Below are 13061 nucleotides of genomic sequence, written 5' to 3'. Positions count from 1 at the left end.
TTTAGTGAATTCTTAAACTGATAGTAGGCACAAGTTTCAAGAAAATTCCATAAATCCCCATCGTAATTAAATTGTGTGATAATACCAGAGAAATAGAAACAGTAATTGCAAGAACTGCTAGGCTTCTGAATACTTAGTATGTATCTGAGCATACTCAGTGTCTGCTTTCTTTTCCCTGCTAGGTTCAAAGGCTATCTGTTGGAAGTATCCCACGAACAATGAAGGTTATCCTGGAAGATGACTTAGTAGACAGTTGCAAATCTGGTGAGAATGTTAGCTTATATAGTAGGTCCTAAAGTATTGACTAGGAAAAGCCACTTTTTATTTTCCCAAGATCACTGGCAAGTGAGTGTGGGGAACTTGAGAACAGAGACTGGCATGAGGAGGTAGGTAATAGCAGGAAAGAAACGGCTGGAGTTCAGCGATCTAGTCTAGCTGCTTGTTTTACAGATGAAGCACCTGATTTGCCCATGAGAGCTTATCCTTTGTGTTTGCTCCTCTTATTCCAAACAGCTTAAAAACTGTTGCTTTTACTGTTTGCCTAGCAATTTCCACTGGCTGTTTAACATTTAATTTAAATTGAAGGTGGGTCAGAAAATGCAAATGATTGTTGTCAACGATTGCCTTTCAACTAACTTCAACATTTCCTGCTTTAAGTATTTCCCACCCTCACTAAGAACCCCTTAATCTCTATTAAAAAAAAAAAAAAAACTAGCACCAATGTGTCCCCTGGGCAGTAACAGGTATGTCTGACCTCTTATTTCATATCCCAGTGCTCCCCTACTGGACAAGTTGAAAATGCTTTATGTCTCTAAATTCCATCATTTCCTTTTCTTAACCCTAAGCTTCTCCAAATGCCTCATTTTTACTGAGCTGCCATTTCATTAAAATGATGAGGCAAAGGCTCTATGGAAACAGAGTTCAGTATCTAGAGTCAAGAATAATTCCTTGTCAAAATATTCTCCCCTTCCACCAAGAATCACCAACCCATAGTTTGAAATTTATGTCAAATATATTAACAGTTCATACTTGTCTAAACAGTATTCTAAGTAAATAACAGCTTCGATCATGGTTTGCCTGCTAAATGGACAAGGCTGTGTCAAAGTACCTTGTTCATGTAAGACTCTAGATTTTAACCAGAATCTGTAATGTCTGGATCAGCAAAGCAGTGCTTGTATGAGCTTAGCCAGAACATGAAAATGTCCTTTGATAGAGATTAAGATGTTTTCATGCAGTTCATCTAAACTAAATTCTTTCTGCACTTAAAAAAAAAAAATCTGGGCTTCCCTGGTGGCGCAGTGGTTGAGAGTCCACCTGCCGATGCAGGGGACACGGGTTCGTGCCCTGGTCCGGGAAGATCCCACATGCCGTGGAGCGGCTGGGCCCGTGAGCCATGGCTGCTGAGCCTGCGTGTCTGGAGCCTGTGCCCCGCAACAGAAGAGGCCACAACAGTGAGAGGCCCGTGTACCGCAAAAAAGAAAAAAAAAAAAAAAATCTTAAGCTATTTTTCTTTCACATGTCACTAATAGAGAATGGATGGAAGCAGTCTGTCATCAGCTGTCTTTCATTTATCCATTGCTACAAACCTCTGTGAGAATCAGAAGACATAAATGGCATAATCCTTGCCCTTCAGGAATTTACAGTCTAGTTAGGAACCCCAGTCTGACGTTGCAGAGTAATAAAGTTGGAGGTTGTGTACTGATAACTGTTAAGTGCTGCAAGAGATCAAAGACGGGTCTGACCAGGGTGGCTGCAGTGGTAAATATGCTGCAGAAGATAGAGGGGACAAAGAGATCGGATTGTAAAAGTAAGAATTTTAGCTTTCTGAAAATAACATTTTTTCCAGTAACATTTACTATGGAAAAACATGCAAGTTTCAAATTAGTATCTATTGCCTTGGACTATCATGTATACCTCACAATTGTTCTGATGATCATATGAATCTTTCTCTCAAATATCTGAATAAATGAACACATGTATATATTAAAGGGTGTTTAATGGTATTAGTTGCTTTACAAATGTAAAGTAGGTTTACTATAATAATAGCTAATATTTATTGAGCATGTATTCTAGATATTGCATGAAGTACTTTATATATATTATCTGACCCAATTCTCACTATAGTTCTGTGATGTAAGTATAATTATTCCCATTTTGTAGGTCAAGAAATAAGCTCAGTTTATTAGGTAGCTTGCCACACAGCCAGTGAGTGGTGGAGCTGGGATTTGAATCCACATCTGATGAGTCAGTGCTCTTGTCCATTCTTGAGCACTTCACATTTTCCACATTACTGCTGCTTAGTAAAGTCAGGTTATTACTAGTGGGTGCAATACCTGAAAGTTAAATTTCTCATTTGACTTAATGTAGAAACAACCTATATATAACCCATTAAAATGACCGTAGTAGAGAATTCTTTGAAGTGCTCATATAAAGTTGCCCTGGCCATTTTCATCTAAAAAATTGGGGGCAGACAATATAGTAAGTGATCACTATTCCCGATTGGATTTGAAAACCATCCAGCAGTGGTTGAGGAAGTATCTTGAAAATGTGTGAAGATTTAATGTGTTCATCACCATTTACTGTGAAGTTGCCTTTGGCTAGAAATATGCCTTCTATTCGGTGAATTGCTACCACCAGTTCCATGCATTTAGCATTCACAGAACACTTTTCTTCAGGAAATCAAAAGCCATGCAGATTACACATTATACATTGACATTTAGAGAGTGAAAGGCATTTTGTATCAGCAGATATCATATATTTGACATAGGCTTGGAAATGAAGACTTACCTGTTAGTTCAGAGTGTAAATACTAGGATTGGATTTAAGGTATGTCCAACATCTTATGTTCAACAAGATTGAAATCTGGGGGACTAGGATTATCTTTCCTTTTTTGCCCACTTTTCTCCGGTACCAAAATATCGAATGCCAAGCACTCACCTATACTCGTTAATTGAATTGTATGTAATAATAAAAACAGTTGTCATTGTGCCTGTAAGTTACCCAAGGCCTCTTAGGAAAATCTGTAAAAGTTTAATATTCTACCCATCAATTAGGAATGGGAGAGTTTCCTTAGATGGGAAGGAACCAGCCAAGAAAGAACAAGCAGAGTTGTATCTTCTGCTTTCATAGCTTATGGAAAGGAGCTTTGAAGTAGAACAAGTATTCATTCATTTCTTAGTGCACTCATTCTTTTGTTAATTAAAAAAAAAAGGCAGCGAGTGAATGTTAACAAATGCAGTTAAGTAAAAATGAAATATACAAGAAACTAAAACTAGTATAGTATCCATTATCTCGAGATTATCTCCTTTCCTGACACCAAATTGATTATGCAATTGACCCTTGAACAACATGGGTTTGAACTTTGTGGGTCCGCTTATACACGGATTTTTTTCAATAGTAAATACTACAGTACTACACGATCCATGGTTGCTTGAATCTGCAGATGCGGAACCTCAGATTCAGAGGGCTGACTGTGGACTTGAGCATCCGTGGATTTTGGCATCTGAGGTGGGTTCTGGAACCAATCCCCTGCAGATACTGAGGGCAGACTGCACTTTAACCTTTTGGCTGCAATTCCTACCTCCAATTCTCCTTAAGTGAGAACTATATGGTTAGAGATTCTGAGAGGATGAACATTTCACCCAATATAATCATGATGAATAAATCATCCAGTAAACTATTTTCCCAGGGAAAGTTTAGAATTTGGTGTGATTATCATGTGGCAGATTAAGAAAAATTAAAATGCTGGCTTTAGCTTCTAGCCGTGCAAATACAAGTGTCTGTTTAAAAAAAAAAAATCGGGACTCTGTGGTGTTCTTTTGCCCCAAATGGTTTCTGGAAGAATGTGTACTACTCTAAACCATGGTGGGGTAGTGGTTTATTTCTTGGTTCTGGTCCTTTGTCGAGTTTGTGCCCAAGCAGGCAGGATGCTACTGCTGGACTCACTCGGTGCTTTGTCCCAGGTGATGACCTCACTATTTATGGGGTTGTAATGCAACGGTGGAAGCCCTTTCGGCAAGATGTGCGCTGTGAAGTGGAGATAGTCCTGAAAGCCAATTATGTCCAAGTAAATAATGAGCAGTCTGCAGGGATCAACATGGATGAGGAGGTCCGAAAAGAATTTGAAGATTTTTGGGAATACTATAAGAGCGATCCTTTTGCAGGTTTGTGTTAAGGGTATAGAGCTGATAATTATTAACGGCATTTTATTCATTAGTTAAATATAATGTTTGTGATTTACATGCTATGTATCAGTGACTGTGTTCAAAGGGAGTAGCATTAGTCAGTACCTCTAGCTGTAGTCTCCCTTTACAGCCCTTTTCTGGTATAATCTTTTCTATTTAGAGATCTTACTGGAAATTCCAAGAGATTTTCCATTTCAACTATTATTTTAACATCTCTTATATTGCCAAAATAGTTTCAGAGCTTTCTACCTTCTTTACTAATTAAATACATAGTTCTGCCTTAAATAGGCACAACTCATCCTATTATGAAACTTCATCCTATTAAAACCATTTCTTTTCTGATGTATCTGATACAGTTAAGACAGCTTCACACGGTTTTAGCTGCAGATTTAAAAATATGAAGTAGGAAAGAGATGCAAAAAATAAGCTTTGTCATCACAGCAAAAAATTTTGACTGACACTAAGATGTCATTACACAGATTAAAACATTATAGCCATTGGGTTTGTAGAGTATTTTTTATTTAAAAATCCCAAATGTATAAAACACCAATTAAATCTTCAAATGTCTATTTTCATTCTTCCTTGGAGGTATCTTCTGAGAAAAATAAACGGAAGCCAGTAAAAGACTATTTCTGATAAACCTCACCTCAAATCTAATACATAGTGATTACTTTATTCTTAAATCACATGCTGAACTGGACAGATATTTTTTCACAAAAAAGACTTTCAGGGACTTTCCTGGTGGTCCAGCGGTTAAGACTCCGTGCTTCCAATGCAGAGGATGTGGGTTCGACCCCTGGTCGGGGAACTAAGATCCCACATGCTGCGTGGCTCAATGAAATAAAAATTAATTAATTAATTAATTTAAGAAAAGGCTTTCACTTGCCTAAATATAGGCAGTTTGCTTTTATTTTGTGGGATGATTTTTTTTTTTTTTTTGCTTATGTGTGTAACACAAGTATGGTAGTTACAGATTATTCTTTTATTTGATCCACACAGAAAGAAGCAAAGGTCTCTATGTTGTAGCTTTATTAAGCAAACCTTTTAAGAATCATATGTATTTTTAAATAAGTTTTTTTTACTTAAAATTGTTTCTTAGGCTCAAATCCTCACAAAAAATCTGTAACTCTTCCTTGGATCATAGTCATTCCTTATTAATTCTAGTGCCACAGCTACACTCCACCTAGTAACAGTGAAGGAAGGGCATCACACATGTTCCAACTAGGCTGTTAGAAGTTCTCTGTGCTGGTGATTAGTCTATTTTGTTTTAATTAGAAGGCTATAGCTATACATCTCATTTACTGGATGAAAAGAAGAAATAAATATAATATTCTGTGAGAAGACAGGGAGAAAACGAGGCAACTATTTTCTTTTTAGTATGAACAGATTCTGCTTTCTTCATTTCCTAAGTACCAAGTATCAGCCCACTATATTTTACCATTTCAAAGTGTATGTGTGTGTGTTGGGGGGTGTGGGGAGGAGGGTGGAGGTGGGGAGCTGCATCCAAAAGCGTGTCTTCATTTTGCTGGTCTAAAGCCAGAGATGACTTCACTGCTCAGCTCTGGGAGGTTGGCCTGCTTCATTAAGCTCTGGTGCTGTGAGTATTGATGAGGAGCTAAAGATTTTCTTCTGATCTACACTGATCTCAGGGATCCCCTGGCCCTGATGCATAGAGGCTGGATAGAAACCCAAATATAGGGGTTGGGGTCTTCTGGGCCATCTCAACCCACTCCAGGGTGACTCATTTATCTTAAATCCTAGAAGTTCTCTTCCTTGGGGTAACTGAAGGCCATGCCACAAGAGTGGATTACATGGGCACACTATTAACATGGTCTAGAGCCAGAAATTTGAGAGGGAGGGAGGGAAGGAATGGGGTAGTATTCACCCTAATGCATTCTCTTCCATGATATAGTCATGGGAGCTTCTATTGCCATGACCCAAGGAATCAAGTTTTTCAACTTTAGATGACAAATTTAGGGAATGGACCTTCCCCTTTGCTTTTCTCTGGTACCTCAGACCTGACTTCAGAGTGTATCCTTTGTGTTGACCACAGTGTGAGGAAACCTTGAGATGAGAAACAAGCACAAGTAGTACAGGTAATATAATAGTTAACAAGTAAGTAGCTCCTACTGTGTGCCAGATACTATTCTGTGTGCTGTGCACCTATTAGCTCCTTAACAACCCTGCGAGATACCATCATTATCTCCATTTCACAGATAAGGAAATGGAGGTGGAGAGAGTAAGAAACCTGCCCAAGGTCAGACAGCTAGTGAACAGTAGCACTGGGCTCTGCCACCAGAGCCTGTGGGATGTGCTTCCTGTCAGCACATTAGTCACTGAATCCACCTTTACTGAAAAAGCTGGCTCTAACAGCTCCGGCTTGAGTGTCTTCCAGGCCAGTTTGCCTACTTGTTCCCTGCTTGCTGAGGCTATTCTTTCTTTCTTTGTGTGTGTAATCTCCAGATTCTGGTCAGAATTTACATACCTGCTGTTGGGTCTTAACTATGTAGATCTCAGACCTTTCATCTTTTTTCTCTAGACTTTCTACCTCAGGAAAGGAGGGATTCCCTCCAGCAGTTAATGAACTTCCTTCCAGGATTTACTAATGCTTCTTTTTGGTTCCCTTTTTACTAAAATGTTTTCTTTCTTACCCATTTCTGCCATCCCAGGTCACATCACCATAGCTTAATTGCCGCTCAGTCAATTTTGATTCGTTAGGAAAAGTAGCCTTTGTGCATAGGGACACAAATTATGGAGGAAGGCCCTTTCCTTTATCTTGACGGAAAAGCTTCTGGAACTGGAATCATCAGCTAAAGTAGTACTTCTATGATTATTTTCCTCCTCAAAAGAGCTATCATTGAAACATGAGTTCAAGCTCAGAGTTAAATATAAAAGCCCTCAAACGTGCAGATTAGTTACCAGCATGTGGACATTAATTTCTGGTAACTTGAATGCAGACATACAGAGTACCATCACAGTAGTGAATTCCGCATAAGACAGACTCCTTAGGGGCTTGTTAGAGTCTCGTAAATTCTGTGGGCCTCATTGGTTGATTGGCCAATGACAGAATGAAATACCTACTTTATTAATTGATGGCATAGGCAGATCTCAGATTTGGTGTTTGATATTTCTGAAAACAGAACCTAAAACCGTGGTAATCGCTTATGTAAAGCATGTTATCAGAAGAATCCTGAGACCTCCAGCTTGGATTGCTAGAGTTGTCGTTTATAATGATCTTCTAAATATCCTGATACATTGATGCTTAGTCTAGATAAGACAATTTACCAAACTGCTCAGAGCAAATGCTGAATTGACTTGCAGGATGGGTTGATTTTACCTCTCTTATACCTCTGGAGAAGCTCCATGAGCTCCAAGTACCTTTTGTATTTAAAGATTACAGGCGTCTACAATCTGTCTCATTGTTTCTGAGATGGAACACCTACCTTTTATTTAGGCAGTGGAGTAATTTTACTGAAATTATTGCACAAGAAGTGCAGCTGGTATTATTTTTAAGGGATAATGTTGGTCCAATGAGGGAGAAAAGAGATTTCTTTCTGTCCCTTGTAAAGTACGCTAAATTTATAGAAACAAACAGGGAGCACCCAGGAATAAAAAGAATTTTCATCTCATGGCATTATAAGAAGAAGAGGACTTTTAGGACCAAAACAAAGTTACTCACTCCTTTTAGTCATTTGGAAATGGTACCCTTGATCATTTTAGAGCATAGAGTGTTTCTAAGAAGATAGGATAGAAAGGGAAATTTCAGCTAGGATTTCTTGAAAATTATTGGTAACTCATCTTTCTGCCTTTCCCAGGAAGGAATGAAATATTGGCTAGCTTGTGCCCTCAAGTTTTTGGAATGTACCTAGTAAAGCTTGCTGTGGCCCTGGTGCTGGCTGGTGGGATTCAAAGGACCGATGCTACAGGAACACGGGTCAGAGGTTAGTACCCATTTAAAATTTTTGAGAAATATTAACACACAGAGTAAGAAGAGAAGCTAGAATTTTTCTTTCCTGAATAAAAATTGCTTGTTGAGCTTTATTTTCCAAATGTAATCTTTTAAAACTGACAGTTGTTCACTATGTAATACTCAGTCCAGCGTCAGGAACTACTGTGTAGAATAACAGTCTTTCCAAAGACTTTCAATGAGTATATATTTTTGTTCCAGCCTATCAGGGTGCCACAAAATAAAATCTTTACATTTCTTTTACTGTCTGTGTTTTTCATTGGATCCCCAGTCTCTCTCCAAGAGGAAAAGATAAGAAATAGTGCTTTTTAATGTCTCTAAGTCAGTGTCTCTCCATCTGTGACTGTCAGTGTGTTTGTCTCAGACTGCTGCTCTCAGTCATCTGCCTGCTGGTTCCCCTTCTGCTGGTGGGTAGCAAACGTGCCATCTGCCAAGAGGTGCTGCCATAGGTCATGCATTCCAGCAAAAATTACTCTAAGTGTGTAATTACATCCAAATGGCAGAAAGCTCTTTTGTGGTTAACACACTTAACTGACCTGACTCTGGCATAAACTAGGTTTATTATGGCCCTCATATAAGCAATATGAGGGTCATAACCAAAGGCTTAACCGAAAGACTAAAAGGACATTATTGTAAATCAGACTGTTAGTAGGGACTTAAAAACCATACTGTACAGTATAGAATCGTAAGTATAATAAGGTTTATGTGTATTGTATGTTTTGATTACCTACTGTTTGCAAGGCCTTCTGCTAAATGTTGAGCTTATATAGTATTTCCCTATTAATGTATTCAGAAAATACTTGAATATTACTGAATAAATTTGCTTGATCAGTGAGATAACATATGCTGCAGGATGCTCATATGTTCATCTATGTTATGTTTGAAAAATAAGAGTACTCGATATTTCACTAAACTACTAAAATTTTCATAGAACGAAAAGGTTTTCACTTAACTGTTAGAATCATAAGTGATTTGGTATTTATAAAGCACTTATGAAGTCCCAGACACTTAAAAATACTTAAATAAAAATAGAATAAAATACTTATATGGTGGGATGGAAAGATTTAATCACAGTATTTTGATACTTAAAATAGATTAAATAAAATCAGAAACTTTATAAGTCAAAAATTTTTTAAATGTTAAACAGTCTTAAACATCTGGAAATAGCATAAAAATCTGTTAAAAAATTTAGATTTTAAATGGTATTCAGAAATCAATTAAAAGATTGTTATTTACTTTGAAAGTCAACTTTTCTAAGATATTCTGGTTAAATCCCTCCTTGAATGACCTTAAGCAAAAGCACCATATAAAATATAAATTGTGTGGGCATCCCAAGTGGACCATTTTCTTTTTGATTAATTACACTTACGAGTCTTTTCATAGAAATTTAAAACTACATTATTTATATTTTTCTAGGTGAATCTCATCTTTTATTGGTTGGGGATCCTGGCACAGGGAAATCTCAATTCCTCAAATATGCAGCAAAAATTACACCAAGGTCTGTGCTCACCACAGGAATTGGATCTACTAGTGCAGGTATTTTATGTGACAATTTCAATTAATTTAATGTTACTGCAGAAGCTAACACAATGGTTGCTTTCTTGTGAAAAAGTACCTATAACAGGATACATTTCAAGATTTTTGAGTTACTGCCAAAAACCTAAGTAAATATGTAGCATTACTTTTGTAGCTCCAAGAAAATATTTTAAAACCTCCACCTTCACTTAAAGTTATTTTCCAAAAGCTTATTCCATATATCTTTTTGCATCTTAGTTTTGAATGATCCTATTCAATTTTCTCATTCTCTGACTACTTTCAAACATGTTTATGCAGCATCTGTTACTCTGTGAAGACCCAGCAAACAGTGCTGAAATTAATAGGGGGAAAAATCTCACTTCATAAAAGTACATAGCTGGCGTAAAGCTTAAGACATTTTCATGCTCATGGATCTCACGGGCAACAGTAATTCCTACTGAAAATTCTTAGGTAGAAAATTTGTCTTAGTATGTGGAAAGCGTACTTTCATCATTGCAACGTGTAGCTTCATTCATACATTGTAATGATTCTTCAACAAGTATATTTAAAGCCTTTGCTGATATGTCAAGATTTGATTATAAAGTGACTTCAGGAAAAAATTATTTTAAAAAACATGTTTTGATGCCTTTTTGAATTTTTACACTGTTTTGATTGGGGAAATATTTCTCCTATTCTCCTACAATAGGCCTTTGGTTTCACACATTTTAAAAATGTTATTTGTTACTTGTTAGGGTTGCCTACTGTCTGTGGCTTGTGCTCAGATTTCTTATGAGAAGCTTATAGTCGAAAACTTATCATAAAACAGCAAATGCTCCATTAATGGTCCTATGTAACAAGAGCCCCATTTTAATGGACTCTTAGGTTTTGAAATATAACTAAACAGTACATTAAGCACTGATAAGAAGGGATTTATGGATTGAGAGGCGTAGACAAGCTTTAGGATACTAGAGGCAAGCAGATATGAAGAACACTTCATGTGCATTTTAAAATTGTTATGACCCAGTGTTCTAGAGTTCTGTATTAAATGATATTAACAGCAAACAAATAAAGGTGTTTCCCGAGTTACAATGTGGAATGTTTCCTAAGTTAATTATATGGAGTGTCAAGAAATGAGTCCAATTTGTGGACTATTAGTAACTTTAGAGTATTTGGACAGTTTTAAAGTGAATGGCTGATGAATTCACTGTATTAGCCCTTTTCCTTCTTTTTCTTATTGCCAAATTCATAATCCGAATATGAAAGAAATGACAGGTAGAGGGAATATAAATTTTAGAACTGTAGAAAAGTTATTGCTACTTCTTGTCTACCCAAAGGGCGAGACTAGCCTTTCTTTAAACTGTATCACAACCCATTAGAGGGTCATAAAGTTATTTCAGTGGGTCAAAACCAGCACTTTCAAAATAAAAGATACTAGAATATACTAGTGCACACAGTAAAGGTGCACTATTAAGGGCACATTTTCATGAAAATTGTTAATATAAATATATATTTGTGTTATCAGGTCATACTTAAATTTTTTTTTTTTACCATGGATTACATAAAAAGTTTTGAAAACTGCTGCCACAGGCTTTCTTGGTAAAACTAGAACCCCCAAACCTGAGGGTAAGACCACATGGAAGCCTACGGTTGTATAAGGTTATAAATGAACGAATGCATGCACGTTTCTCAGACTTCTGCTTGTTTTCTCAGCTCAAATGATATCCTCATTCCCTCTAGCCTACGCGCCTATCTCTTTTGTGGCAATAACTAATTTGTTCATGTTTATCTTCTCAGGACACAGCTATTTACTGTGATCAGAAAGGGAAAAAACAGTTCTAAACTTTCTAGCTATAATTCAGGCAGCATCTAGCTAAACAGGAAAAATAAAAAACCACCTGTGCATTACAGTTTCTTAGTTCCTAATGTCTGAATACTAAATATTTTAATTTTTAAAATTATCTTATAGAACCATAAAAATTTTAAATAAGAGATAATAGTTTTTAAGTCTCAAACTTTTGTGAAAATTGGCTGTTGGTTTACAAATTGATATAAAAACCTAACCCTTTGATGTCAGTACAAACCAATCATAATTAATCAGAATAAAAACTCAGCAGTGAATTGATTTGGAAATTTGGCTTATATATGCTTTATTCCTGACAAGCACATATTGTGTTCTTGTTATATTAATCACTGAGCTCTTGGTTGGAAAGTATTACTTTTATTTTCATTTTAATATTTTAACATTTTCTTTTAATTGCAGTTAGACAAAAATGAAATTTTCTTCATATGGTTTTAACAGGTGGATGTATTTTACTTTTAAAGTCTATGAACTAGTTAGTGGACAGTATTTTAATTATCTGGCATATTAAATTTCGAAGTTTAACATTTAGCAAAATTTTGCTTCACAAAGTCACTTTTTAGAATGACAGGAAATATATACAACTGAGAATCCATATGCAGACAAATGCCCCTTTCCCTTCCTCAAAATAAGCTTTAAAAAGTGCAGTATAAAAGTTTGAGATATGAAGGCACTGCATAACTCTGCATTATATGGCTAATGTCTTGCTTAGCAGCAAGAGTAATGAGAATATTTCTACATTTAATTTACTGGAGCATAAGAAACTTTTTGAGGAAGGACCTAGCTCTCATCAGTGAAAAAGAACTTTTTGGCCCATTTAGTTAATGCATTCCTTTCCAAGACTGCTTTTAAAAAACTTACCTGGAAAAGCTATCTAAAATATGTCCACCACAAATATGCCTAATCTTATTGTGCATGAGTGTCAGGGGATATGGAGAAGAGTACTACATGTGAAAATATATATAGTTCCAAAATAGTAACTTATCTATTATGATAAAGCTAAATATATCTTTCCAAATCCACTGCTTTTATATAAATGCTGCCAACAACAGATGACCTAGCAAAACAGTTTTAAAGAGTTAAGTTCATAGTAGTATAAATCTAACGAACGGAACGAAGTCATTATACTCTCCTGCTCTTAAACTTAGGGAGTTTGTATCTGCTCTTGACCTGCTGAATTCACTGGGTAGTAATGATGTATGATTCAAGGAGTGTTCTGATGTCCTAAACTGTTATAAAAACAAAAATCATAGCCAGAGGACCTTACAACAATTAACCACATTTGTTGTCTTAGAAACCAAACTGAATGCTGGCTAACATTATATGAACTGAACAGTAGCCATAAGAGGCTTCAAGGTGGCCTGGAAAATCAGATCCTACAGTTCTTGGTAGCATACAGTTGACTTCAAATCCCTTCTTTAAGGGCATGCCGTAAAAAGAATGAAAACTTGCTCCTTAAATCAAACCAAATTATGTGTTATCACAGGAAGACACATTTTAGTTGAAGTTAACTTTGTTCTTTCAAAGATTAGTAAAA

General features: G+C 36.4%; 1 protein-coding gene across 5 annotated transcripts in view; it reads left to right on the top strand.

Annotated features, from left to right (window-relative positions):
• The window catches only part of MCM9 (minichromosome maintenance 9 homologous recombination repair factor), an 82092-nt gene that overhangs the window by 11737 nt on the left and 57294 nt on the right, over positions 1 to 13061 (top strand). For 4 of the 5 annotated variants that reach the window (XM_033867661.2, XM_033867659.2, XM_033867660.2 and 1 more), the window contains 4 exons: positions 183 to 264; positions 3963 to 4163; positions 8000 to 8125; positions 9568 to 9687. In XM_033867661.2, the coding sequence (XP_033723552.1) occupies positions 183 to 264; positions 3963 to 4163; positions 8000 to 8125; positions 9568 to 9687 (529 nt within the window). The remainder of the gene's footprint in view (positions 1 to 182; positions 265 to 3962; positions 4164 to 7999; positions 8126 to 9567; positions 9688 to 13061) is intronic. The other variant, XM_033867662.2, reaches the window with a different exon arrangement.

The sequence above is a fragment of the Tursiops truncatus genome, chromosome 12, assembly GCF_011762595.2.
Source record: "Tursiops truncatus isolate mTurTru1 chromosome 12, mTurTru1.mat.Y, whole genome shotgun sequence".
NCBI lineage: Eukaryota > Metazoa > Chordata > Mammalia > Artiodactyla > Delphinidae > Tursiops > Tursiops truncatus.
This window is presented reverse-complemented; position numbering and strand designations above follow the sequence as displayed.